Source organism: Myotis lucifugus, unplaced genomic scaffold, assembly GCF_000147115.1.
Source record: "Myotis lucifugus unplaced genomic scaffold, Myoluc2.0 scaffold_281, whole genome shotgun sequence".
Lineage (NCBI taxonomy): Eukaryota > Metazoa > Chordata > Mammalia > Chiroptera > Vespertilionidae > Myotis > Myotis lucifugus.
The window spans coordinates 332,728-358,936 of NW_005871329.1; the positions used below are offsets into that span (position 1 = coordinate 332,728).

The 26,209-nt window shown below is 43.0% G+C and overlaps 1 protein-coding gene across 1 annotated transcript in view; it reads right to left on the reverse strand.

The window, feature by feature from the left end:
- Nucleotides 1-941: 941 nt before the first annotated feature.
- Nucleotides 942-26,209, reverse strand: part of PLA2G7 (phospholipase A2 group VII) — a 41,642-nt gene continuing 16,374 nt past the window's right edge. The window contains exons 2-12 of the mRNA XM_014465191.2: nucleotides 18,706-18,842; nucleotides 13,729-13,850; nucleotides 13,159-13,303; nucleotides 11,060-11,153; nucleotides 8,975-9,043; nucleotides 8,093-8,219; nucleotides 6,893-6,997; nucleotides 5,731-5,822; nucleotides 4,364-4,534; nucleotides 1,794-1,942; nucleotides 942-1,371 (exon numbers count right to left, since the gene is read on the reverse strand). Coding sequence (XP_014320677.1) covers nucleotides 1,241-1,371; nucleotides 1,794-1,942; nucleotides 4,364-4,534; nucleotides 5,731-5,822; nucleotides 6,893-6,997; nucleotides 8,093-8,219; nucleotides 8,975-9,043; nucleotides 11,060-11,153; nucleotides 13,159-13,303; nucleotides 13,729-13,850; nucleotides 18,706-18,808 — 1,308 coding nt within the window. The 5' untranslated portion in view covers nucleotides 18,809-18,842 and the 3' untranslated portion in view covers nucleotides 942-1,240. The remainder of the gene's footprint in view (nucleotides 1,372-1,793; nucleotides 1,943-4,363; nucleotides 4,535-5,730; nucleotides 5,823-6,892; nucleotides 6,998-8,092; nucleotides 8,220-8,974; nucleotides 9,044-11,059; nucleotides 11,154-13,158; nucleotides 13,304-13,728; nucleotides 13,851-18,705; nucleotides 18,843-26,209) is intronic.

A 26,209-nucleotide genomic window follows, 5' to 3' on the forward strand; every position in this document is an offset into this window, starting at 1 on the left:
ACACATATATAATTACATATTGTTTTTGTGATTAATCACTATGCTTTAATTATGTTCAATTTGTAACAATGAAATTGGGGGTCACTACAACATGAGGAACTGTATTAAAGGGTCGTGGCATTAGGAAGGTTGAGAACCACTGGTTTAAGGTATTCTTTTCCCTCCACTTATTGTGATATTCTATTTCCAGTACTACCTATACAATTAAAAACATTTATTAAATAAAAATAAATGAAGACCAGCCGATGTGACCTAGTTGGTTGAGCATCATCCTATGCACCAAGAGGTCACTGGGTCAATTCCGGTCAGGGCCAATCCCCAGGTTTCTGGCTCAATCCCTAGTAGGGGGCATGCAGGAGGCAGCTGATCAATGTTTCTCTTTCATCGATGTTTCTATCTCTCTCCTTCTCTCTTCCTCTCTCTCTAAAAATTAGTAACAGTAAAAAAATTATTTAAAAACATAATAATAAAACATAAAAATAAATAAAATAATTGAAAAATAAAGCAGTTAAAAGTCACTCTGAATGTTTTCTTAGTTAACCCCGCCTTTGGTGAATAACTAACTGAATGTGTTATGTAGCTGGTATTTCTGCTCTGTCTTATGCACCTTTCTTTCGTAAGTAGAATCCGCCAGGAATAAACCATTAATAAAATGCAAACAAATTACCCACTTCCTTTAATCTGCTTTAATATGCTGCCCTTGCCCTGTCTCCAATAATCTTACCCTTGTCCATGCCCTACTTACTTATCATGTTCAATTGTATAGTATCAAATTGTATAGTATCACTGTGGTAAAACAATACCTTTATTACCCGCTTGATCTAAGTTTTCTTAACATGACCAAAAAGCAAAGGGAAGTGCTGCCAAATTCTATCCATGTTGCTGAAACACAATTCTACTGTTCATAATAATAAAAAAAGAGGCAAGAAAATCTCTTTTTATTTTTTTAGGGAGTGTTATGTCCTTGCAACATTTTTTTCATTGGCATTGTGCCTGTTTTAATATCCTTGTTCATTAATGTACTATAAAAACAGTTATTAACTTGATACTAAAAAAGGATCACTTAGTAAAAAGTAAAATTTAGGCTGGTATGATTTTTACATAATGTAGTCTCCCTTTATATTTAAAGGAAAAAAATTTAATCCAAATTTCAGTCACTATTATGGTATAGCCATACAACACATACACTTTCAAACAGTTTTAAAAGAAGACATTTTAAAAAGCACTTTTGATCTCAATTCTATTTCTCTAAACTTGTAGAATTCTGTAGAGTGCCATGGTGGTTGGTTGTGTCAACATTGGTCCCTGGAATAAGGTGATCATCTTTCCCTTCAATCAAATAATCCCATTTATCAAAATCTTTCTGAAGTCCTGTAAAATATAAATGTTAATAAACATTAAACTTTTGAGAGTGTTGAACAGTTGAGTGCCACTAGGTGGCAACATAGCATCACAAATTACATAATCTGTGTACTGATCAGGGAGACAAGGTAGCCTGTGCCCAGCTGTGCATCTGAATGAGATGGGATGGAAGCAACATGCACAGTATCCTCAACATGGAAGCCTGCCCCAGTCTTACCAGGAAGACTGTTGGCTCTAACAGGTACACTTACTGTCTGATATATAGTATGCAATGCTGCAAAATTAAATTTTCTCAAGTTTTCAAACTGATTTGACTGCTATGTTAAATTATAAACTACTGGAAACTTAACATGAGACTAGTGCTGTAATAAAAGGCAGTTTTGTTCTGAGAATCATCCGGTTTGTGGAATGAAAGAATATTTGTTTCTTACCTAAATGCTTTTGTAAGAATGCTAATGAAGCTTTGTTGGTAAGATCCATAGCGACTTCTGAATCTATTTTTCCTTTTAATGTGAATATGTATCCAACTGCTTTGCCAGTTGCAAAAGTGAAGTCAGCAAAATTCTGATGGACTGAACCCCTGAAAGATAAATGAGACATTTACAAATCACATTGTTTATAGTTAGAGTGCAGGAAAGATATGGGCCTGGTTGACCTTTTTTTTTTTTTTTTTTTTAAAGATCTTTAAAGAGAGAGGAAGGGCCAGGGAGAGAGAGAAACATCAATGTGAGAGCAAAACATTCATCAGTTGCCTCCAGGAAGCCCTTACAGGGGATCGAGCCTGCAACTTGGCATGTGTTCTGGCAGGTAATCAAACTGGTGACCTTTCAGTGCCCAGGACAACACCCAACCAGCTGAGCTACACCAGCCAGGGCCTGGATGACTTATTTACCGAAAACCAGGGAAATAATATTTATCAATTTGATCTCCTTAGATATGATTTTGAGGGTCACAGACTGTTCATTTAGGGATCCTAGAGTATGTATTTGTCTTCCCTTCTAGATAAACAATTCAAAGATCCTATTTTTGCTTGGCATCTTGTCTTTAAAAGAAATGATTCCAGCTTTTTAAGGGGCTGGAATACTTGCAATTTCAGTAGATGGAATGTGTTATATGTTGAACTCAGAGCCAGAAGCCTGCTCCCTTACTGCAACCACTTAACTTGATATCTATTTGATGCTAATCAAGCCACTTTGGATTTAAGCCTTGGATTAAGTAGATTAGAAAACATGTTTTCTTGTATTATTTAAAATGTAAGCACCTTCCAAATACCAAGCTGCATGTTAAATTCACCAACAGCCGACCATCATATAGGATGGCCTTTTTATTGCTCATTTTCTATTACCTCCGCGACACTTGACACTTGATTTTATTGCATTTTTTCCCTCTTTGTTTCCTTGACATTATGCCTGCCCCTTTCCTTGTACTCTGTTCTTTTCTGGCTCTTCACCTAAAATGTAGGCATTTCTCAAGGTTCTATTCTCAGACCATTTCTCTTCTCACTTTGCGGTCTCATCCACACCAAAGCTTTCATCTATAACATATAAAGTCTATGCATTTCCAATTTGTGGCCAGACAGCTCTACCCATATTTCCCAATCTCAAGCTGAGAAATACCAAATTAAAATACATTTTTTTCAGGCCCCACATGATGCAATTCTTTTTTTCCCCGACTTTGCTGCTGCTTATAAGCAAACTGTGAATCCTCTTAGCTATCACTACTCAAAACAGAACCACTTGGCACCTGCTCACTCTTCCCCGAATTCCAATCAAAACTTGAGCATGGGACTCATAAAGAAGGTAGACACAGGGTCAGGGAAAAGCAGAAGCCTGGATGCTACCCACAGTAGAGGATGGCTAAGGAGAAGGAGAGGGTGGGGGGAAAGGATGGAGCCCTCTAAATGATAGGGGAAGAGTAGGGCTGGGTAGCCTGGAGAAGAGAAATAGGTGTCCTCAACAATATCGAATGGATGCAGAGAGAAAGGCTGAGACTGCACATAGACTGCTGGGCTTTTAAAGCCTCGGCGGGGCCAGCTTCAGCATGGGGGGGGGGGGGCAGGGGGAAGGCGTTTGGGAAGCTAGACCACAGGAGTCAAGAGTAAGTGCAAGTAAGCACATGCAATATTAAATATAAGCTATTCCTTCAAGATTTCTAGCAGAAAAAGTAAGAAAAAGAGTGCCTAGTAAGGAAGTGGGGTGAAGGACAGGTTAGGCATTCTACACTATTTCTCCTTTAGAATTAGACTTGCACGTGCAAATATGCTACATTGAAGTCCTTTCCTTATCTGGACATTTCCTCGCTCTGTCTAAACTCTCTCCATCCTTCAACACCCAATTCTACTGCCATCTCTTCCAAGCAGGCTTTCCTGACTACATCAGTTGGAAAAGACCTCTCCATTCTCTGATCCCAAAGTGCTCATTGCCTATCCTATATATTTTCTCCCTGGAAATAAACCCGTTTCATATAGGAGAGGGATGAGCACTATCTTTGCTTTGTAACATCCCATTGTGAGTCCAAAACTTTTTTGGGATTTCTTTTTCACATCTATGATATAAGCAAATTGCCAGCACTTAGGGGACCCCATTATAGTTTGGGGAATTTATAAGTTTGTATTCTTCCCAAATAGGTAAACATATTGCCGGTCCGAACCGATGCTCTGACTTTTTTCCTAAAGAGTTCCTACTCTAGCTTGGTGATGGAACACTTTTCTCTGCCCGGACCCCAAAATGTGTAAGCTTGCTCTTGTGTTTCCATGAAAGTGGCAAGCACCCTAGCGCGCATTTTAATTACCAGTATATGGGCCACATATAGTAACACCACTTGAACATTTGCATTTTAAAAAGAGTAAATCTAAATGCACTTAGAACCTGAGATTTTTCTAATATTCTCGCTTATTGAAAGTCTACACAACAAAGTTAACAGTCCTTTAATGGCTTGTATCTGTTGTGGTTTATCCAAGTTTCAAGTTTCTATTTCAGATAATGAAGTCAGTTGCTATTACCTGATTGTGATCATTTTCCTTTCTTTACCAGGTGCGTAGCATTTTTTCATTTTTATGATATTAGCAGGATATTGGAACTCTTCAGAGTTGATAAAAAAGAGGGGCTGAGAAAACTTGGAAAATACTTCCTCATTCAGGGGCATCATCCATGCATCCAGGGCAATACCGCACCTGCAGGTGTTTGTTGAGATGATAACGGAAGGCTGGTTACACACCGGCAAACATACAGGTCTTTCTACTAAAGCCAGGACTAATGGACACACCACACTGGCCCATGATGGTATTGTACTTCATGTGAGAAGGAGATATGATTAGCTTTATAAGGTCGCAGATGTGGAAATATGTAATCATTTTCTTTAGGAGGCATTTAGGAATTGGGACTTTTAGAACAATATAGAATCTTTAAAATTTTCATTCATTTTAATATTATTTTCAAAATAAATTTTTGAAAAGTAGTGATTTCTTCAAAATTGTGGTGTCTGAAAAAATTCCCTGCACGCATTATTGCTCCTATGTTTCCAGACTTTCTGGATACTCCATAGTCTATTTATTATATCTTTTCTTAGAGTAACAATTGGACCCATCGCTTTATATTTAGAGGTGCTGTACCTGGAAAATTGTCTGGGCATTGATGAAAAACATGGGCATATCTCTGGAAATATTACTAACTTTCTTATTTCTTTATCTTTTATTTTATTGTTTATAGTATACAGATGCTCTCAGTTACTAACTTTCTTTTTACAAGTCAGTTTATCCTATGTTTCATGACATTTTGGACACTGTTTTCTGTGCTAAATGGACTAAGGAAGAGAAACCCCTTCTACTGAAACAGATTTTAAGAAATTCGAGATGGAGTTTCACAAGTGAACCTCCCTTTCTATACGGTGGGCTCTACGTGAGCTCCTCAGTCTGGGATGAAGTAGTTCAAGGCAGAAAACATTTCCTTATGTTAGAACATTGGAGTATTTCAGACCTCACTCCAAATTAAAAATGAAAAAAATAATTAAAAATACCCTGCTTACTAGGGAAATCTGGACTATAAGATGGCCACATTATTATCACAATCTTATGTCGCTGATAAAATGTGTATATGAAGGTACATTTCCAAGTGAAAATGTTAAGCCCTCAAACAGATGAATAAGAATGAGGGAAAACATGTGGGGAGGGGAAAGTTTTTAATAGCAGTGAAATCAGATATTTTTGCTTAGGAAAGTTCACAGAGTATTTAATAGAGGCACAAGAATAGACTTGTAGGCCTCAAAGGGTCCCTTCCTTACTAAGAATTTGATAAAATTGTATTTCACGTGGGTTATCACTCCCCCTCTTCCAATAAATTACTGTTCTGTCTCTTCGCCTCATTCTCTTACCTGAATCTCCGGTCATCGTGAAGAGCCTGAATAACTGTGGCTCCACCAAAAGAATGTCCCATTACTGCTATTTTATCTCTATCAATGGAGTCCTACGTGAAAAAGCATGTTATGAATTGATAACTATCTCACAGGTTGTTAGAAAAATAGAGTGAATGATTTTGTTAATCAGGCAATTAGTATTCAATTCATGGGCATGGTTATAAACCTTGATTTCTTATAAAGGAAATACACACATATACAAATATACACATATAACACACACACATAATACATACATACAAATACATCCGCACATATATATGGTAAGCATTTGTAAAAGTTCAGAAGTGAACTTAATGGTTTTCCCAGTCACCCACACTTAAAACATCATCAATGCTGATTTCTCCCTCTCCCCAGTTCATATTTATCACTTTGTGCATTTCATGAGGATTTATTGAGTGCCTGCTCTATATTAGGCATTGTAGTTCATTTCCAGTGAGCTCACAGCCTATTGGGAAGGAAAGAAATACAGATGCATGATGCAAATACAATGGAGTGGTAGCAAGGAGTAGCCATGATAGATAGCCAATCCAGGCCAGGGCTGGGCAGCGGGTCCCAGAAGCTTCTCTCGGAGGAAGTGCTTCCTGGCTTGAGTTGAAAATTAAGCAGCACTTAGTCAGGGTGGAGGGTGAGTCACGTTGCCAAGGGGATAACATGTACAAAGGCATGGAGATAAAAGAGAGAGTGGCGACCATCATCTTATGCTTAAACTCAAGTGCCTCTACTCCCTGTACTCCACCCTCCACACCCACTGTTGAGTCTTTGTCTATGATCTTCACTTGGTTCCATATTTTTTCCCTCCCAACATTGTATCTAAAAATTGTGGACCAGCTTTCCAGGATCAAGCTCAAACCATGCAGAAGCCATCCAAGAAGTTACAGTACTTCTACCAGAGGTGTTCAGTTGAACCACGTGGAACTGCTATTTTTGTAGACTGACTATTGGCAACTGTATATATAGTTCAACCTAATGCATTTCTTCTTGTCCTAACACTTCACCTGTAATTTTTTTTTGTAGCTCTTTATCATGTTGTACCCTGTATTACAGCAGAAAAGCAAACTCTAGAGAACAATAAAGAGCTAAGAACTACAGGACAGGGAAAAGGGCTTTCGTAGCTCACCCGCAGCTGTTGCATATCGATCTCTGAGTCTAATACATTCTTCACTGGTGTTCGAGAGAGCATCAGATCGAGAGCCTGGGAACACTCCTTTGCTCTTTGTTGCACCTGATATGATTATTAGAAGAAGGAAATGACAAAGTAAAAAGTTGTAATACTTTACAACTTATTTTAACGTTTGTGTAGAGCTTGCGTGTGGGAGCAATGGTCAGCTGCTTATAAGCTGGCAATGTCCGAGCAGTGAGTGGTTAGAAAACAGCCCAGCATCGTGATGCAGGCACCAGCCTTGTGGGGGCCACATGCCGGCTTGGTTGCTTAGCCACAGTGTGACCTCGGGTGACTTCATCTCTCTGAGCTTCCTTTTACTATCTAACGCTGCCTACCTACCCCAGTGACATTTGGATGGAATTCAATGCAATAATATATGTAAAGCACCCACAGGAAAGCCATCACAGGGCGGGAGCCAGTGTGCTCGATTTCATTTAATCTTCCCAACAGCCCTGTGGGAAAGACACTAGTACTCGTTATGTTGTAACTGAGAAAACATGGAAGCAAAACAGGGACAGTAAATTAACTTGTTCAAGATGACGCCACTGAAAAGAGAGGGCCCCAGGATTCAAATGTACAAAGTAGGTTCCTAAGGCCTAGACTCTTAATACTATGCTATACTCCCTCTCTGAACAGTAGTCTTTCTTACGGGACTATGAATCTACCTTGAGATTTTAAAACGAGAAGTTGTAATGCAAAAGAATTCTGTATAATCACGGTCATCTCCCAGAATTTTGTTTGTCTTTGATTTCACAATGACCCACACATTTCACTAAGGCAGAGGTTCTCAACCTTCTGGCCCTTTAAATACAGTTCCTCATGTTGTGACCCAACCATAAAATTATTTTCGTTGCTACTTCATAACTGTAATGTTGCTACTGTTATGAATCGTAATGTAAATATCTGATATGCAGGATGGTCTTAGGCGACCCCTGTGAAAGGGTCGTTCGACCGCCAAAGGGGTCGCGACCCACAGGTTGAGAACCGCTGCACTAAGGGGATTGTATTACTCAGTGAACCCGCTGACGGATCTTGGGCAATGGGAAGTACGAGTGCAAGGAGCACAGCTTGCCGAGTATAAATCTAAATTAACAAATGCCATCCTGTTGCCTGTGCGTTTTAGTCCCCACGCCACCTGCCCTGACCTCAGTGTACCTGCGAATTTCGTAGAAGCACCTCATTCTCCCCTTGTTGTGGGGTTTTGAGATAGAGCCACGACTTGTTCCCTATTTCTGCAGCAGACTGGTCATCGAAATAGTACGTTGCAGAGGCGGATCCATCTCTTCAACACAAACAGAATCAATTACTTACACTTCCCCATCGCACCCATGTTCCTCTTTCCCACCCTTGACTCAAGGTCACTCTGACCTTCCTGACTTCCCTTTCTTCCTCTAGACTGCATTTAAAAAAAAAATCGTGCTCAGCTGGTGTGGCTCAGGGTTGAGCATCGACCTATGAACCAGGAGGTCATGGTTCGATTCCGGTCAGGGCACATGCCCAGGTTGTGGGCTTGATCCCCAGTGGGGGGCGTGCAGGAGGCAGCGGATCAATGATTCTCTCTCAGCATTGATGTTTCTATCTCTCTCCCTTCCTCTCTGAAATCAATAAAAATATTTAAACAAAAAATCAAAGAGGCCCTGAAAGGACTTCTAAGAAAAAGACATCATTGAGTAAACTCAACCCATTCTATCTTCCCAATTCCTGGAGGCCATGTTGAAAACTCCCTCCCAGAATCAAATCCAGCAATGTCACTTACTAGCTGTGTGGCTTTCGGCAGATAACGCTTTGCTGGCTTCCTTTTCCTCCTCCTTAGAACAGTGATAATGGTAGCCATCTCATAGGGTGGCTATGAGGATTAAATGATGGTGTGCAAATACAGCACAAAATAAACCCTCCAGAAATGTTAGCTGCTTTTGTAATTCTTGAAGGGCTAGCTCAGTCTCCCTTGTTTCTTATCATATAGTCATCGCTGGCCACCCAACATTTTCTGTCAACCTTTAGGAAAGTTAAAGCCCAGCTACATACCAGGTGACATACCTGTGTTCTACAGTAGCAACTATAAACCCATGAGAAGCCAGGTCATTGCCAATTGCAGAATAAATTGTCCTTCAAAACAAAAAGAGGGGAGCATTCAACTACCAGTCATGATTACAAGGTGGAGTTTACTAGTAAACCGGGGCTGTTACACCCTGGAGCAGTGCCCTGGAGTAAAGTAGAAAGCTGTGGTTCTCAAAGGGAGGCGATTTTGTCCCTCAGGATATTTGACATCTATTGTCATTTTCATTATCAAGAGTTGGGAGAGGGTGCTACCGCCATCTGGTGGGTAAGGGCTCTACTAAACATCCTACAATACACAGGACCACCTACCCTCCACAACAAGAAATTATCCAGCCCAAAACATCAACAGTAGCAAGACTGAGAAACCCTGGTGCAATGATTATCAATACGGCCTTTGAGAGTTCTGAGTATTAATTGTGGCTCTGCCCACTTACCAGTCACATGACTTTAGGTGATTACATTTCTGATTTTTTTGTCCTCACCTGTCAAGTGGGGCTAATAAAGGCTCTGCTGTAAGGTTTTAATAAGATAATGTGTGTAGGAAGGCAGTACTGTGTGGTGCTTAAGAGAATGGGATCTATAGTCCTGCCACTGTGTTTGAATCCTGGTTCCACCACTTATTAGCTATCGACCTTGGCTAAGTCACCTATCTTACCTCTGCCTTGGTTTTCTTTTATCTGTAGAAGGGTGATGCTACAACAGTAAGGCATCTAGTGGGATTATTCTGAGGATTAAGTAGATTAGTACATTTTCAGTGCTTATAACAATGTCTAAAACAGAGTCATTACTGAGCATGTCAGCTGTTGTTTAAATGACTGGACAGGGTGAGATGTTTAACAGTCACGTGCAAAGCCACTGCATTTGTAACCCCCCTCCATGTCTTCATTCTGCACAATCTTCTCATATCATGCATTCAGTAGAAAATGTCCATAAAGAATACAAAGGAGGGAGGGAGGAACTATGTCTTCTGCCCCTGAAGATCCAGGGGGACAATAATCTAGCACAGGAATCAGAAAACCTTTTCTGCAAAATGCCAGACAGTATCTCTGTCCAGCTCTGTGCACCATACATTATGGTCACAACTACTCAACTCTGCTGTCATCACACAGAAGTAGCCACAGACAATGTGTAAAATGACCGTGTTCTTAAATAACTTTACAAGAAAAGGTAGCAGGCTGGATTTGGCCGTGAGATTCTAATCAAATAAATAGCTAGACCTCAATTAAAGAACTGAAAATCATTTCTTATTTTAGATGCTACCCATCTGTTTTCTAGCTAAAAGCTACCTTTTATTCTCTGAAAGTTGCATAATCCTCTGAGGTGGAGGAAGGGAAGGCAGATGAGAAGATATAAGAAGAAAGTGGAAAGGATGTAGTGATCATAAAACTAAGCCACTCAGATATCACGTAATTGAGACCAGAGTTAACTAAAGAGCCCACCCAGCTCCGACCTCTCTGGATCCTTTGATGAACAACATTGGGTCAAGCACTCCTTCCACTGGCCTTTTAGAACTATGCTACAGTCTGAGACTTCATACCCAATCAACCTTTAGGAAAGGTAAAGCCCTGCCACATACCAGGTGACATACCTCTGTTCTATAGGAGCAACTATAAACCCCCGTTTCTCATCTCCTTCCCAAATGTGCACCCTGCATCACGATCTGAAGGCTCTCCCCATCCCTTCCTGATCATTCCCCTCTACCCTTCATAGGCATTTCTCTCAGTAACTGTCTTTCACAGCTAATCCAATCTTGGTGTCTATTTCTCAGGGGCCCTGAACTAACACAGTGGATGATTCTGAGAGTATAAATATTGTAATACAGAAGGACAACAGCCAAAAATGCAACACCCTCTCTCCTCTGTTGTGAGGCTAGGCTCCAGGAGCTGGTAGGTGGAAATGACAGGGCTAGGACTGATCAATAATAGATCACAGCCAATTCTTGAGGAACCCCAACTCCTTCAGGATAGTGGCCTGCATGACACTCCAAAATCTGCTACTCCTTTGGGGGCTGGGGGAATACATTGTTCCCTCATGGCTGAAATTGTTCAACCTCTCAAACTTTACCTGAATGCTCCAAGACCATGAGAAAAAACAACCAGTGGGTATTTTTCACCAGTCCTCACAGGAGCATTCCAGCTGGCAGGCGTTGTTTTTGAACCTAGACAGCAATGAAAGATTATAGATAGGGGGTTTTTACTTGAATGTTGCTGGTTAATTTAACTTACATCTCCTTAGTATAAAATCCTAACCCATGGAATTTATATTTTTATGCATTAATAGTACATTCGTTAAAAATTCTCCTACTAGATACCCACCAACCAAGGACCTGAACCATGTGGTTTTTCCTAAGACCACAGGATCATTAGTTATCAGTTCTCCTTGCCAGCTCTGAGCTTAAGGTGAGACATTTTACTACTTATAGGCATATTCAAGAAGGCTGTTCCTTACTACCAATGCCAGGTTTTGGAAAAATTTCAAAGGGAATGCTCTAAAAACATACTGAACCTCAGGGACATTACACTGAAAGCCAGAATCTTCTAATAGGAGACTCCTCTCATTCTACGTGGGTCATGATCAAGAGAAAGGTGAAGAGACCATTGACTTCATACTCAGATGTGGCTTTGGACACAGCTCTGCCATGGTCACTAGCTATTGACCATGGGCAAGGTAAGAGAACTGTCTAAGCCAGCCCTGGGCAAACTACGGCCCGCGGGCCGGATCCGGCCCGTTTGAAATGAATAAAACTAAAAAAAAAAAAAGACCATACCCTTTTATGTAATGATGTTTACTTGGAATTTCTATTAGTTCACACAAACACTCCATCCATGCTTTTGTTCCAGCCCTCCGGTCCAGTTTAAGAACCCATTGTGGCCCTCGAGTCAAAAAGTTTGCCCACCCCTCGTCTAAGCTAAAGAGTCATTTTCTTTTTTAAAAAAAATATATTTTATTGATTTTTTAGAGAGGAAGGGAGAGGGTTAGAGAGTTAGAAACATCAATGAGAGAGAAACATCTATCAGCTGCCTCCTGCACACCCCTTACTGGGGATGTGCCCTCAACCAAGGTACATGCCCTTGACCGGAATCGAACCTGGGACCCTTGAGTCCGAAGGCTGACGCTCTATCCACTGAGCCAAACCAGTTAGGGCTAAAGATTCATTTTCTATAAAAGGAAGGAAATGATACCTATCTTATCAGGTTTCTTGTGAGGATTATGTTTAAGTGGTAACACATGTAAAGCACCTATGCAGTCAATAGTAAGGGGCACAAACATGGAAAATATTGTCTTCCCTTCCTTCACTTCTCAATTGTCATTGTTTTCATCAACTATCTGTGTTTCATTTTCTCACCTATAACATGGAGATGTGATCATGAAGCCCGAATGTGACAATTGCTACAGAAGTGACTATAAGTTATTCAAGCACCACAAAAATGTGTAGTTTTTTAAGAAAACTCCAAAAAGATGTTTAAAATAAATGCCAAAAGCTGTAGGTAGTTTTTAGGGGGAAATCTGAAGATATAGTTGACACCAGCCCAACAGTAGTGCCTGGTCAAACAGATAGATAAGAAAGGAAAGTCTATACTCATGAAGGTAGACAAATTAAGTGATGACTGCATATCAGATTGTCTTTGGGAGAGAGGCTGGTCCCTTGGGTGTGGGTGATGGGAATGAGAGTAGAATCTCCTCATTTATGCTCAGTAGGAAATTAGCTTTCGCTCCTTAGTTTGAGATTTGGGAATTATGGTGGCTTCTACTTTTTTTCTCTTGTTGCTGGCCTGTAGAAAGCACTTTAGCAAAGAGCATAAGGGATAGTAGTTGCATCGGCCCAGCTGCTGCTTTCACCATATTATTGCTCCCCCACAATATGTAAGAAGAAAACGAAAGACCTGCCATTGAGAGATGTTAGAGATGTTAGAGCCAGTCTGAAAGTCTGATACTTTCATTCCCTCCACCCATCCCATCATATTCAGAGTGGACAAAATGAGAACCCTCGATTCACTGATAGCTACCTGGCCTTTGACCTTTCAAGAAATATATACTTGCTTTGTCAACTTAGGTTAGACTGATGAAAATCTACTTTGGTCCTTAACTGCCTGAAACTGTCGCTGTTTCCAAGACTGTCTTATATTCTGGAGCATATAAAGCAGGGTCAGCAGAAATCTTACCAAATAATAAGCTCAAAACGTTGCCCATAAGCCAGTGTGTTCCAAGAAATTTACTAAGACCAAAAAAATATTGCTTGTTTGGGATCCACAAGGTGTCAGGGTGATCATTATCTTGGGCTGGATAATACAGACGCAAAAAGGTGCCCTGTAGAGGAAAGAAATTAATGCACTTTTAGTCAAGTCACTTCTCAGATTCCAACAGCTATTTTATTGGGGACCCAAATACCTCTGTTGCTCACGAAAGAAGTCCAGAGAACTTTTTAAGCTGCTGTCATGATTGAATACAGTCAAAAGAGAAGAGAAATAAAACAACAACAAGCTTTCATGGTGAAAAGAAAGTGAGCCTGGTTTCAGCCATTAAGGAAGGGGAAAATTAGAGTTTATAGTTAAGTTAATCAGATGACAGCAATGAATTGGGGAATGACTTAACTCGAAAAAGGCTTCCCATGAAGCAGTACAAATGGCAAAGTGAGTCATTCTCAGGTGAGGGCAAGGTCAACTTTCAAAACCTCTAGGGAGTCATAGCAAGTCAATATTCCAATACAAGGATAAGTGGTTTTAAAGCATCACCTGTTTAGTATATGGAGACATCAAGTCTGTACAACCGACGGGATAAGGTCCACTTCCTTTGGGAATTTCACTGTGGCCCATGATTGCAGCAGCCATCAGAGCTTGTATTTTATTGATCCGTGCTGAAAAACAGGTGCATGTTATCTCACTTGTCACTCATTATGCCCCAGATTTTATTATGCAAAGAAATTCCAAAGGAATCAAGTTCCCGCCCATAGTGTCTAGTCTCCTTCATTACTTTACTAACTAGAAAAACATATAAGTAATTATTGAGAACCTGCTGTATGCAAAGTACTATGTGAGAAAAAAGATGGAGGTAGACATAGGCCTTCTCATGAGATACTTAACACTATCACCTTCTAATACTTACAACCTTGCCCTTACCTTCTGCTCCAATGCAAACCATATTAAAGACCATTTCCCAAATCTGTTTCCCCTAAACATGAACCTTATCTCATATTTCTGATTTGTGCTTACAATTTCCCATTTCGTATCCCCACCTGATGTCCTTCCATAGGAACATCAAAGCCAATGGTCCAAAATAAAACTAAATGACATCTTCCCAACTTCCCCGCCTCATCCTCCAACCACAAACCTGGGATCATCTCTCCTTCCTACCTCTCTCTCGCAAACTCCCTACATCCAACTAAGTCTCAATTTCTAACATTTGTTTTTAGCTTAGGGTTCTCTTTCCAATATGCCCCTGACCCTCTGGCTCAACTGTCTCATACATACCTTCCCTGGCTCTTGATTAGACAGTTACCATCTCTCCTAACTGTTCTATTCACTTTGGAACTTAGCCTTTTCAAATGCATAGTTCACCTAGATCCTGGGGTGATTAAAACACAAAGCTCACCAGGCAATTCTTTGTAAAATCCTTCAATGGCTTCCTACCACCACATGGTTTTTCTTGAAGATGGAATGTACTGGAATCTTTCTGGCAGGCAGTTTGTATGTGATTTAAATCTACACATACCTTCCTAAGCTACTTCCATTGCTACTTGAGGCACAAGTATGGCCTTTCCTCCCAGTGTTCTGGGGTTAAAACGTGTTCATAGGCACACAAGCTCAACCCCCAATTCCTGGGCACTGTAAGAAAGACCCTCCATGATCCAGAGTTCCACTACCTCGTACTCTTCTGCTTTTTTTCCTGTATCTCCCTTCCATGTGCTCCAGGGCTCCTGAGCTACACACTGGGCTGTATGACACCTCTGCACCTTGGTAAGTGTTATTCCCTGTGTTTGAAATCCTCATAGCAAAATCCTATTCAACCTTTAACATCTGGATTAGTTTTCAGGGCTTCTCTGAAACCTTTTCTGGTCCCCAGGAAGTAATCATTTTATCCTCAGTATTAAATCAATTCCCTCTATATGTTTTTAGCATTCTTCATATCATATTATATTAAAACTAGAGGCCTATTGCATGAAGCGATTCATGCAATAGGCTTTCCTTCCCCTGGCTGCCGGCACTGGTTTTCCTCTGGCACCCGGGCCCCAGGCCTTCACTCCGGCCGTAGTGGAGAAGTCAAGCCTCGAGGCTTCTCCGCTCCGACCGCAGCAGAGAAAGCAAACCTCTTCAGTCTTCAGTCATCTGCAGTCTTCAGTTGTCTTCAGTATCTTCAGTCTCTGCTCTATGCCTGCATATGCAAATTAACCACCATCTTTGTTGGGTTAATTTGCATACTCATCCTGATTGGCTGGTGGGTGTAGTGGAGTGACACCAATTTGCATGTTTCTCTTTTATTAGTGTAGATTATGTGTTTGCACACTCTGTCTCCCATAGTGGGCTATTACTTATAAGCTGTATCCATGTTTTTGTATCCTCAGATCTACATGGTCAGCGCTCAATAAATATTTGTGAAAATGAGCTGAAGTAAGCTTTTCACTGCCACTGGTCTGTCATTTCCGTCAAATGCTTCATGGTGTTTCTTCTCTTACCCGCCCACTCTTGAAACTTTCTCTCTGGTGTCAAAACCTTCTAACACACCTACAGTTTCATTTCATCTGTTCTTCTCCTTTCTAAACCCCAATAAATATTTAATTTCAAGACTCTGAGTCCAAATATTAGTATATTCAGACTGTTACTTTTCTAGATTCAGCTTGCCCACTCCTTTCCCTCTGGTGGACTGTGAGTTGATTACTCTGCTAGAGAGACACCTTCATGCTTTCCATCACATTCTCCCTCTGCCACTAAGACACCTAGAACTATGTGAGGAATGGCACCTGCATTGATATCTTAAGGAATCACCCAGAAAGATTTTGAGATGTAATTGGAAGCCCATGTATATCCTCCACTTTGGTGAGTAATTGTGAAGTACGTGCTGGAAATGAGCCTTTCGATACATAAGGCCTTCCTACTCAAAGTTGGCCCATGAACCAAGGCATCACCTGGGAGCTTAGAAACACAGGATCTCAGGCCTCACCCCAATTCTACTGAACCAGAAAAGATGTGCCTATTAAAGTTGAAGAAGCACTGGCCTAAGGTATCAGACCACCTTCAGTCAGCAATTCATGGTCAAATAATAGGAGATAGTTCCAAGGAAGGCCGGGGGTGAGATGGACCCTGGGTCTTGCAGTCAGGTGATCCTATTTTGAATTCCAACTGTACCTCTTGTAAACTCTGATGCTCTGGACTAGGCAACTTACTCTCCTCTCTCATGTAAAGTGGGAATAAAGTACTTGACCAGTCTACAATTATAAGGATGCTGTGATACATAAGTCAAGTACCTAACATATAATGGATAGAAGACCAATATCATCTGTCCCTTACCTAGACTTAGTTAACTCTGGCTACCCAAATTCAATCCTTTAGAGGAGTTTTAGCTGCCCGAGGCTAAACCATACTATACCCATCTGAGGCAGATTCAAAACCCAAGGCATTTCCTAAGAGATTTTTAAAAAACACACATACCTGTAAGCTAAAATTTTAGGGTGGATTTAGAATTACAAAAGGCATGTTCCCATTTAAGACTGTCTACTGAGCCATGCTCTGTGGTGTAATAGGGAGACATCCAGAGAACGGTGGGGTAGGCCACAGCTGCCCTGCGCTCTGCTGTGCCCTGCCCACAGGCAGCCATGGTGTGACTGCACAGGGGATGAGGGGAAGGACTCTGGCTCACAGAGTTTGGTGATGAACCCACAGCTGTCTTGGAGGCATTACCTCTGGAATTGGGAGTTCAGTTTTAGAGCCATGGGAGGGTTCCAGATGAACAAGGTTCTCCCTGGGAGATCTCAATTCCACCTGTGCCTTGGGAACATTTTTCAATCATCTAGGAGTGCCCTGGTTCTCTAAAACCAGCCTGCAGCTAACTTGGTCATGGTCTTGGATTTCCTGTTCTCTACCCACCTATCAGGACTTGTCATGAAGAAAAAGGCAGGGAAGACGATTGTCAGGTTGATGGCCACTCTCTAGATGACATAATTTTGTGGTTCAGATTTATGTCACTTCCTATTTCTCTTCAACTTTATTTTGCTAAAAGCATTGGAAAGCTTGGTTTGTTATTAATCCGATTACACATTTCTGGTGGGATTCATTTTTAAGTACTCCTGATATTCATTCCTGGGTTTGGAGATGGACGGTGTACATGCTAAGGACATTGCATTCTCTTACATGGCTTTATGTCCTCTATTAGCAAATAAACTATCTTTAGCCTAAACTTATAAATCTCTTACCTGCATAACTGTATTTCCTATGCATTTGTTTAGTAAGAATATAATCATCTTTTAATCTTTTATTTAATAAGCTATTTCTAATAATTTAAAAAATGTTTGTGCATTCATTCTTGAGCATTTAGAGTGAGAGGGGCATTGGGCTCACTGCTGCAACTACAGAGATGGATAAAGCAGTGTCTCCAGCTTCTGCCAGTCCAATAACAGCTCTCCAGTCATTTTCAAACATGAGTGATAATGGGGAAATTAATTTAATTAGGCTGTAGGCTCCTCGAACTTGACTACAAACTCATTAGCATAGTCACCAATGTATCCCTGATGCTTCAGTTTCCTGGTAGGTGTTGTTGAATGAATGGACCTGTGAGATATTGTGCCATTTCCTATGCAAATGTAGATGTAAGGTGAAGTCCCTCTCCTACTGATGCATTCATTGCCCCAACTATGACGTAGGGTGAAATTTATCTATAAGGTACTGGGTTATTAAAAGCCTTTTGCAAATGCTACAGCAATGAGTCACCACCAAGCCTGAATAACTTGATACAGAGGGACCATATCTATCCAGGTGCACAGGTCTGTGGGTACAGATATTAGGACACCATTCAGAAGCCACCCACACTGCTCATTATCTGAGGAGGCTGGATAAAGGAGTTCATGGATCACAACCCTCTGGGGTTAGCAGGAAAGCACAAAGCTCCAGAGGCAATCTCTTTGAAATAAAGTCCCTTCTTAGTGATGGGAGATGTATGTGTCTAGAGATGACTGTCCCACCCTGGCCTCACTTCCTGGGCTTGTCTGTTCCTTCCTTACCTCTCCTTCCCTCCCACCACAAGGTAAGAAAGAGCAAGCGATGCAGTCCATTCTCATCTGGGGCTGCTTAGCACCTACTTCTCCCTGTCATTAGGTAGAAAAGATTATTTCCCTCTGGATCCCCACACCCTAAATTACCACTCTCACATCACCATTACCAGGACTACAGCTGTGTAGTGGCAGGTTTTGAGGTTGCTCCTGAGGGAGCTCCAGGGGATCTGGGTTACTATGTTGGAGTGGGAGTGGGTCAGGGAAGTGAGGGAGTTCTCCATGGGGCTGCAAGCTGAGCTTCTGGTTTGTCTGGTTCTGTCCTGCAGGCATCATATTTGAAGACAGGTGCTTGGAATGAAGACACAAGGAGGTCCTATCCCATAACCCAGGAGAACAGAGGGCCTCCATGAGCATCTTCCTAATCAAATTTGCTTACAGGCCAACTTCTCTGAGGCCACTGTGAGTCTGGCAACAGGTCAGTGGCACAAGCCTTGATAAATGTACCTCTTACCTTCTGGTTGGACAACAGGATTTACATCTTGCCAGTCAAAAGGATGAACCAGGGTGAGGCAGCTGCAGAGGCAGAAGAGCGCATGCAATTTGGGTGGCAACATCTCGGAAGCTGAGCAGTGGTTTCAGCTTAACCTTCTTCAAGGCAGATTATTAAAAGAAAAAACAAAACAAAACATGCAATAAAGAGATTTAAATAGGCTGACAAATCATTGTTATTAGATATTAGTACTATGATTTTATAAATTACTAGAGGCCCAGCACGCAAAATCGCACGAGACCTAGATCTGGCGCGCCGCGGAACCCAGCGTCAAGTCCTGCCGGCACCTCGAGACCCATCAATGCACCTCCTGGTGACTGGTCTTTGGTCGTTACGGCGTCATGACCACTGGGTTTTTATTATGTGGACTAGAGGCCTGGTGCACAAAAATTTGTGCACTTGGAGGGGAGAGGGGGTCTCTCAGCCCAGCCTGTGCCCTCTCGCAGTCTGGGACCGCTCGGGAGATAATGACCTGCTGGCTTAGGCCTGCTCCCGGGTGGCAGAGGGCAGGCCCAATCCCTAGGTGCAGCCCCTGGTCGGGCTCAGAGCAGGGCCAATTGGGGAGTTGGGGCTCTGCCCCCTGTCATGCACAGAGCAGGGCGGATCGGGGAGGTTGCGATGCCACCCCTAGTCACGCTCAGGGTACAGCTGATTGGGGGGTTGGGGCACCACCCCCTGTCACACTCAAGGCAGGGTCGATAGGGAGGTTGCGGCGCCACTCCCTGTCACGCACAGAGCAGGGCCCATCAGGGGGTTGGGGAGCTCCCCCCGTCACACACAGAGCAGGGCCCATCAGGGGGTTGAGGAGCTCCCCCCTGTCACTCACAGAGCAGGGCCGATAGGGGAGTTGGGGCACCACCCCCTGTCACACACAGAGCCGCAGGGCGATCAGGGGGTTTGGTTGCTGCCCCCTGTCACGCTGATCCCGGTGCCGGGAGGCCTCGCTGCTCTGCTGATCCCGGTGCTGGGAGGCATATTACCCTTTTACTATATAGGATAGAGGCCTGGTGCACGGGTTGGGGCCGGCTGGTTTGCCCTGAAGGGTGTCCTGGATCAGGATGGGGGTCCCCACTGGGGTGCCTGGCCAGCCTGGATAAGGGGATGATGGCTGTTTGCATCTGGTCACACCCCCTTTAGGGTGGGGGTCCCCACTGGGGTGCCTGGCCAGCCTGGGTGAGGGGCTGAGGGCCGTTTTCAGGCTGGCGGGTGACTGAAGCTCCCAACCTGTCCTTTTTTCCTTTTTTTTTTTAAATTCTGGGCCAGCTTTAGCTCTGAGGCTCGGCTCCAGCTATGAGACCTCCGCTGCTGAAAGAAGGTTTCTGGCCTTTGTTTACCTTCTGTATTTGAAACAATGTTGCGATCCTGCTGGCTGAAGCCCGGGGTTTTGTTTAGCTTCTATATTTGTTACAATGTTGCTTAGAGTGCAGCTGAGAGGCCGGCAAGGCAGGCTGGGAAGCTTGGCTTCCTCCGTCACTGAAGCAAGCAAGCCTCCCTTTTCGCGTCAGCTGCCTGGCTGCCGGCCGCCATCTTGGTTGGCAGTTAATTTGCATATCTCACTGATTAGCCAATGGGAAGGGTATTGGCCGTACGGCTAATTACCATGTTTCTCTTTTATTAGATAGGATAAGCGAAGAAGACACTTGGAAAAAAAATGGCACATGCATTTTCTGGAATGGACTTTTGGTAGATACTAGGGAGGCAAAATCCTTCACAATCTGTTTATAGAGCACAAAAACAATACTTTCAGGCTGTTATATTAGGTTTTTAGCCACTAGTTCTCTAACTGTGTAGAAGTCTAGTTTGATTACAAAGGAGAACATCCACATATAATGATTACAATATATTTCATAATAATAATATCCATAGGCATGGCTATCACATAGAAAATATTCAATAAGTGCAGGCTAATAGTCCCATCATAAATATAGAATGATTATATTGCTACAGCTGTGGTTGTGTTTGGTGTTGACATCATATTTTTTGTTATCTCTATAATCCTGCTACACTGAAGGCCTCCCAAAGGCAGAGGTCAGGTCTCCTTCCTGTCTCCAGTGCCTAATAGCAGGCCCAGTGCCATTGGTGTTGAATAAATGTTCCAACGAATAGAATATCAGACTCATGGTAATGATAAATTATATTGCTACTGAGTTCATGCTAAGACCTTATTTGTTAATAACTATCTCATATTCGTGCATCACCTTTCCCCTTTAAAATTTCTCCCCTCATTTTTCTGAGGTGATGGAAATGGTCCAAGCCATTGCCATTTCTCACTTGAACTTTGGCAATCACCTCTAACTGGTCTCCCTGCCTTTACCCTTATCCCCATGCAGCCAGATTGATCGCATCACTCCTCTGCTCAAAACTCCCAAATGGCAAATGGCTTTATATCACACAGAACAAAACCCACAGACCTAGTCACCTAGAAGGTTCTACACAGTCTGTACTCTATAGAGCCCCAAACTTACCCCAGCCCCTTTCGCATGCTCACTGCAACCACACTGGCTTGCTTGCCATTCAGCAAGTGTATCAGGCACTCCCTGTCTGGCCGTGGGATCTTCACATGTGTCCCTTCCTCCAGGAAGGCTCTTTGGCCTGATACCCAAATGACTGGCTCCCTCACCCCTAGTTTCTGCTTCCCTGTTACCTTCTCAGTGAGGCGTTCCCTGATCAATTTAAAACTACAACCCACCCCTCTTCTCCACATTAATACATGTCCTACCCCTGTCCCTGAGCTTTATTTTCTCTATAATATTTATCACCAACTAATATGCTCTAGACATTTTTGTTAATTATTCCTCTTTCTCTACTAGAAAGTCAGTCCTATGAGGGTATGGAATTTTGACTGGTTATATTTTTTTCCTGTTGTATTCCCAGGCCCTAGACTAGTGCTAATAGCTAGTTGGCATAGTTATTCTGCAGAAAGATATAAACGTAGACCGGTGGGTGGCACACACGATCGGTGCTCCTGAGTAGCTGTGTGCTCCCCTACACTTCCTGGTCTTGTTTGTGGCTGGGTGGGGCCACTGGACTGATTTCTGACAAATGGGAATTTGAATGGAAGGGGTCTATTTGCCATTGGAACCACTAAGAGTCGGTATGTCTTCTCCACCCCTTCCTATCACTGATTCAGAAGCCATGTGTGGTTCTCAAGATGGAGGAAACCTGGGTCCCTGTCACAAAGAGAGAAGAGCCCCTGCCAATCACATGGCCTTTCATGAGTAGGAAATAGACTATACTATGTGTTTTTACTTTATAACTAAAGTCCCAGTGCACGGATTTGTGTACCAGTGGGGTCCCTTGTCATGGCCTGCGGGGATTGGGCCAAAACCAGCAGTCCAACGCCTACCACTCCTGCCTGCCAGAACATTTATCCCAGCCCTGCTGTGCCTGCTGTGGGCTCGTGCCCAGTCAGTCGCAATAGGGAGAGGCTCGCACCGCCACAGCAGTACTCACCAGCCATGAGCCCTGCATCTGGCACCCATTGGTCAGCTGAGCAGCGCTCCTACTGTGGGAGCACACTGACCACCAGGGGGCAGCTCCTGCATTGAGTGTCTGCCCCCTGGTGGTCAGTGCATGTCATAGCGACCGGTCGATCGGTCATTCAGTCATTCAGGCTTTTCTATATATAGATGGATGGCACCTAGTTGTTCTTCCTGTAAAGTTTGTTCACTAACTGAATAATAATGCTGCTGACATTTGAAGGCTTCTTACGTCCCAAGCATTCTGCACAGTTTCTGGCATGTTATCTTATTCAATCATGATCAAAACAGTCTGTGGGGGAGGTTTAATTATCCCCATTCTACTGATGAGGACACTGAAACAAGGAGAGTTGAATTAATTTGTCCTAATCAACCATCAAGGCTTGAACTCAGAATGTCTCAGTCCCTGCTTTAACCACAGTAGACCAACTCTGTGTAGCTCAATTCCTGCTCAGTTGAAAACTACAATATTCTAAGTTAATAAATACAACATTTCATTTAATGATGCTAAGCTTTTCAGGAACTTCTTGGACTGAGAAGATGACTTAACAAAGAGTTAGAAATGGTTCCCCAGAGAGATGAGACCCTGTCTCATTGTTTCGCCCTGATATATATTTAGAGCAACATGTTAAAAAGCTGCAGAGTACTATGTCTGAATCCAGGGAAATAGCTACTGAATTTCCCAAGTAAACAAGAGAAGTTGAACTAAAGTCAGGCTGTCTGCTGGCCAGCTCCCACCACCACCCTCTGTCTACTGTCACAACTTGGTTTTCCACCAGATAACATCATTCACGGAAAGTATTTACAGAGTCATGAGCAGAGGACTTTAGAAAATTCCATCCCTGATGCTTATAGCCTATAACTGAATAAGGGGAGTGTCATTCATCCCATTTGGAAAATCACCAGGGATGAAAACAAGAAAAAAGGAAGACAAAGTGAGTACATAAGGAGATCAGCAGCGATTTTCAGGAACATCTCATGACCCAAAGGTTAGCTTACCCACGGCGACTTAGTATTCATCACATCTTCCCTGTCAGTAACCTCAGGAAGAACTAGAGACAGCCAGTTGCTGGCAGGGCTCCCCCAAATCCTCCAAGCAGGACTGGGGTGCTCAGCCCTCCCCGTGTTTCCTCCCAGACCAGCGCCACGGCCATCACCTTTGGTCCTCAGAGTGCAGCAGGGGACACTTAAGGCCAGGTGAAAAGACACACTAGAGTTCCCAATCTGACCCCACCCATGCTACAAATGCTCTTGGGGGAACTTTGAACCTACTGATTCCTGAGCCCCACCCCAGACCTACTGACTCAGAACCTTCAGAAGGCAGGCCGGCCATCTGCATTTTCGCTCTCTAGGGATTTTGGCACAGCCAGTCCTAAGATAAAGTGTTTAGAAACTGCTGCGATGGAATAACAAGTACTAATCGTTGCGAGTTTTTCATCACCCTGCCACATGTGCTATCTGATCTCATCCTCTGAATGATCTAGTGATTAGCTGACTCATTCATTCATTCATTCAATTGTTTCTGATTTCATTTACTCAATTTTAAGAGTGCCTGTGTGTCAGTCACTATGTTTGGGATAAAAATATTTTTTTTGCATGCTTAGACTATTTCATTATATTTTTAAATTTTTTATCTTTCAATTCCAGTTGACACATAGTATTATATTAGTTTCAGGTGTACAACATAGTGGTTAGACATTTATGTAACTTATGAAGTGATCACCCCAATAAATCTAGTATCACTCTGACACCATACATAGTTCTTACAATATTATTGACTACATTCCCAATGCTGTACTTTACATTCCCATGATTATTTCATAGCTGTCAATGTGTACTTCTTAATCCCTTCATCTTTCTCACCCCTCCCCTCCTCTGTCCTCCCATCAGGCAATCATCAGTTTGTTCTCTGTATCTATGAGTTTGTTTCTGTTCTGTTTGTTCATTTATTGTGTTTATTGGATTTCACATATAAGTGAAATCACATGGTATCTGGCTCTCCCTGTCCTACTTATTCAACATAGGTGTGATATTTCTTTTACTTCAAAATCCCCCAGGAAAAGAGACTTTCAGATCATCACAATGAATGCTAAACAGACAATTTACAAGACTTAGTGGAAATAAAGATCTAGTGGGCATAAGAGAACAGAAGCAAATGTTAGCACCTCCGTTTTCCAGTTTGGGGGATGGAGATCAATAACACACAGAAAGGCCATGCAACCTGCCTGTGGCCCACAGTGAGCCTCTGGCGTGGGCAGGGCTGTGGCAGGTCTTCCTCCTTCTACCCCAGTGTACCGAGAGGTAGAAGGACCCAAAGGGGATCCCTCTCCTCCCTCCACCTTCCCAGCACCACTAAGCAGCCTTCTTCCACTGCCTCTGGTGTGCTTTGCCAGATGGAAAAAAAGGCCAGGACTGTCTCCAGCTGAAGGCAAGACAGCTGTGCCCAAAGCAGTAGACAACCCTCACCAAAGCTTCCCTGAAGTCAGGAATGGAGGTCCACGCCGGGCCTGGCTCCTCAAGAGCCTAAGGAGAAGACATTTAGGCTCACCCACGTCACCGCGCAGAGGCGCATCTGTCTAGGTAGTCAGACCACGGGGCCTCCAGCAGCACAGAAGGCTGCCTCCCCTTTGCTGTGGCAGCTTCCTGTGCACACCTCCACGCAGGCACTTTTTACCTCTCCTGCAATACTCTGTCCACGGCATTGCTTCACCTGGGAGCTCCTCCAGGGCTGGGATTGGTCTCATTTGCCTTTTTCTTATTACTTAACAAAGGGCTCAGTGTATAATAACCACTAGGAAATGCTTCTTGAATGAGAATGACGGATCCCGTCTTCTTTTTGATATGGGCTACCAGGTAGCCCAGAAGCAGTTTCCAGATGATTTCACACCAGGCGGTGACTTCTCACTATGCCACTGAAGTGGGGAGTGGTCAAGTGCTTGGGCTTTAGAGCCTAGAGCAGCCGTGGTCAAACTACGGCCTGTGGGCCAGATCCGGCCCGTTTGAAATGAATAAAACAAAAAAAAAAAAGACCGTACCCTTTTATGTAATGATGTTTACTTTGAATTTCTATTAGTTCACACAAACACTCCATCCATGCTTTTGTTCCGGCCCTCCGGTCCAGTTTAAGAACCCATTGTGGCCCTCGAGTCAAAAAGTTTGCCCACCCCTGGCCTAGAGCCCAACTGCTTGGGTCTGAATCCCAGCCTTGCCACCAGTGTGACCTCCTATAACTATGGAAACCTTCTGTGCCTTATTCCCTGACCTGCTAAGTGGGGCTGAGGATGATGATAACATTTACCCAGGGGTCAATGATAAATATATGTAAAACTGTTTTTGCAAGTAGCTACCTGTAAACATTAGCACACGCACTTTGCATTCCTAGCATGCCCATCGCTTCTAGGTAGGTAGTTGCTCAATAAATGTTAACAAACAAAAGACAAGACATTGAGATAGGAACAGAAAGACTTAGTCATTGCTGACTGAAGTCACTTGTTGGTCACCATATACTTTGTCCTTAGGTGGTTCTGCTGAAAAGATCTTATGGGTTTCATTGAGGGCTGTAACTTCTCTAAGCATGGGATCAGCACTATAATTAGCATTTTCCCTACATTCCCTGAGGAACTTTGTGTTCACTGCCCTTCTTCCTCTCTTTAGGCTGTTAGTGCCCTGGTAATGCCTGGGCACCCCTTCTGGTTTACCACCGTGGCCTGCCTCGCCAAAACTTACCAAACGTTCCCCGTTGCCAGTTCCTCACATTTGGCTGCCCACGAGTCTTTCCTCAATAACTTCCAAATAACCGCCCTTTCTTTTAACCAAGGTCTCCTGGAGGCATCAAAGCTCAGGAAATTTACTCTAAAGACAAAAACCACATGCTGTTGGAGTGAAATATTTTGAAGAAAAGAGGGCTTTTCATGTCCTTCGGATCAGATTCCAGGAGCAGAATCCACCCTGGTGCCCAGCACCGTGTGGCTGCCAAGCTCCAGACA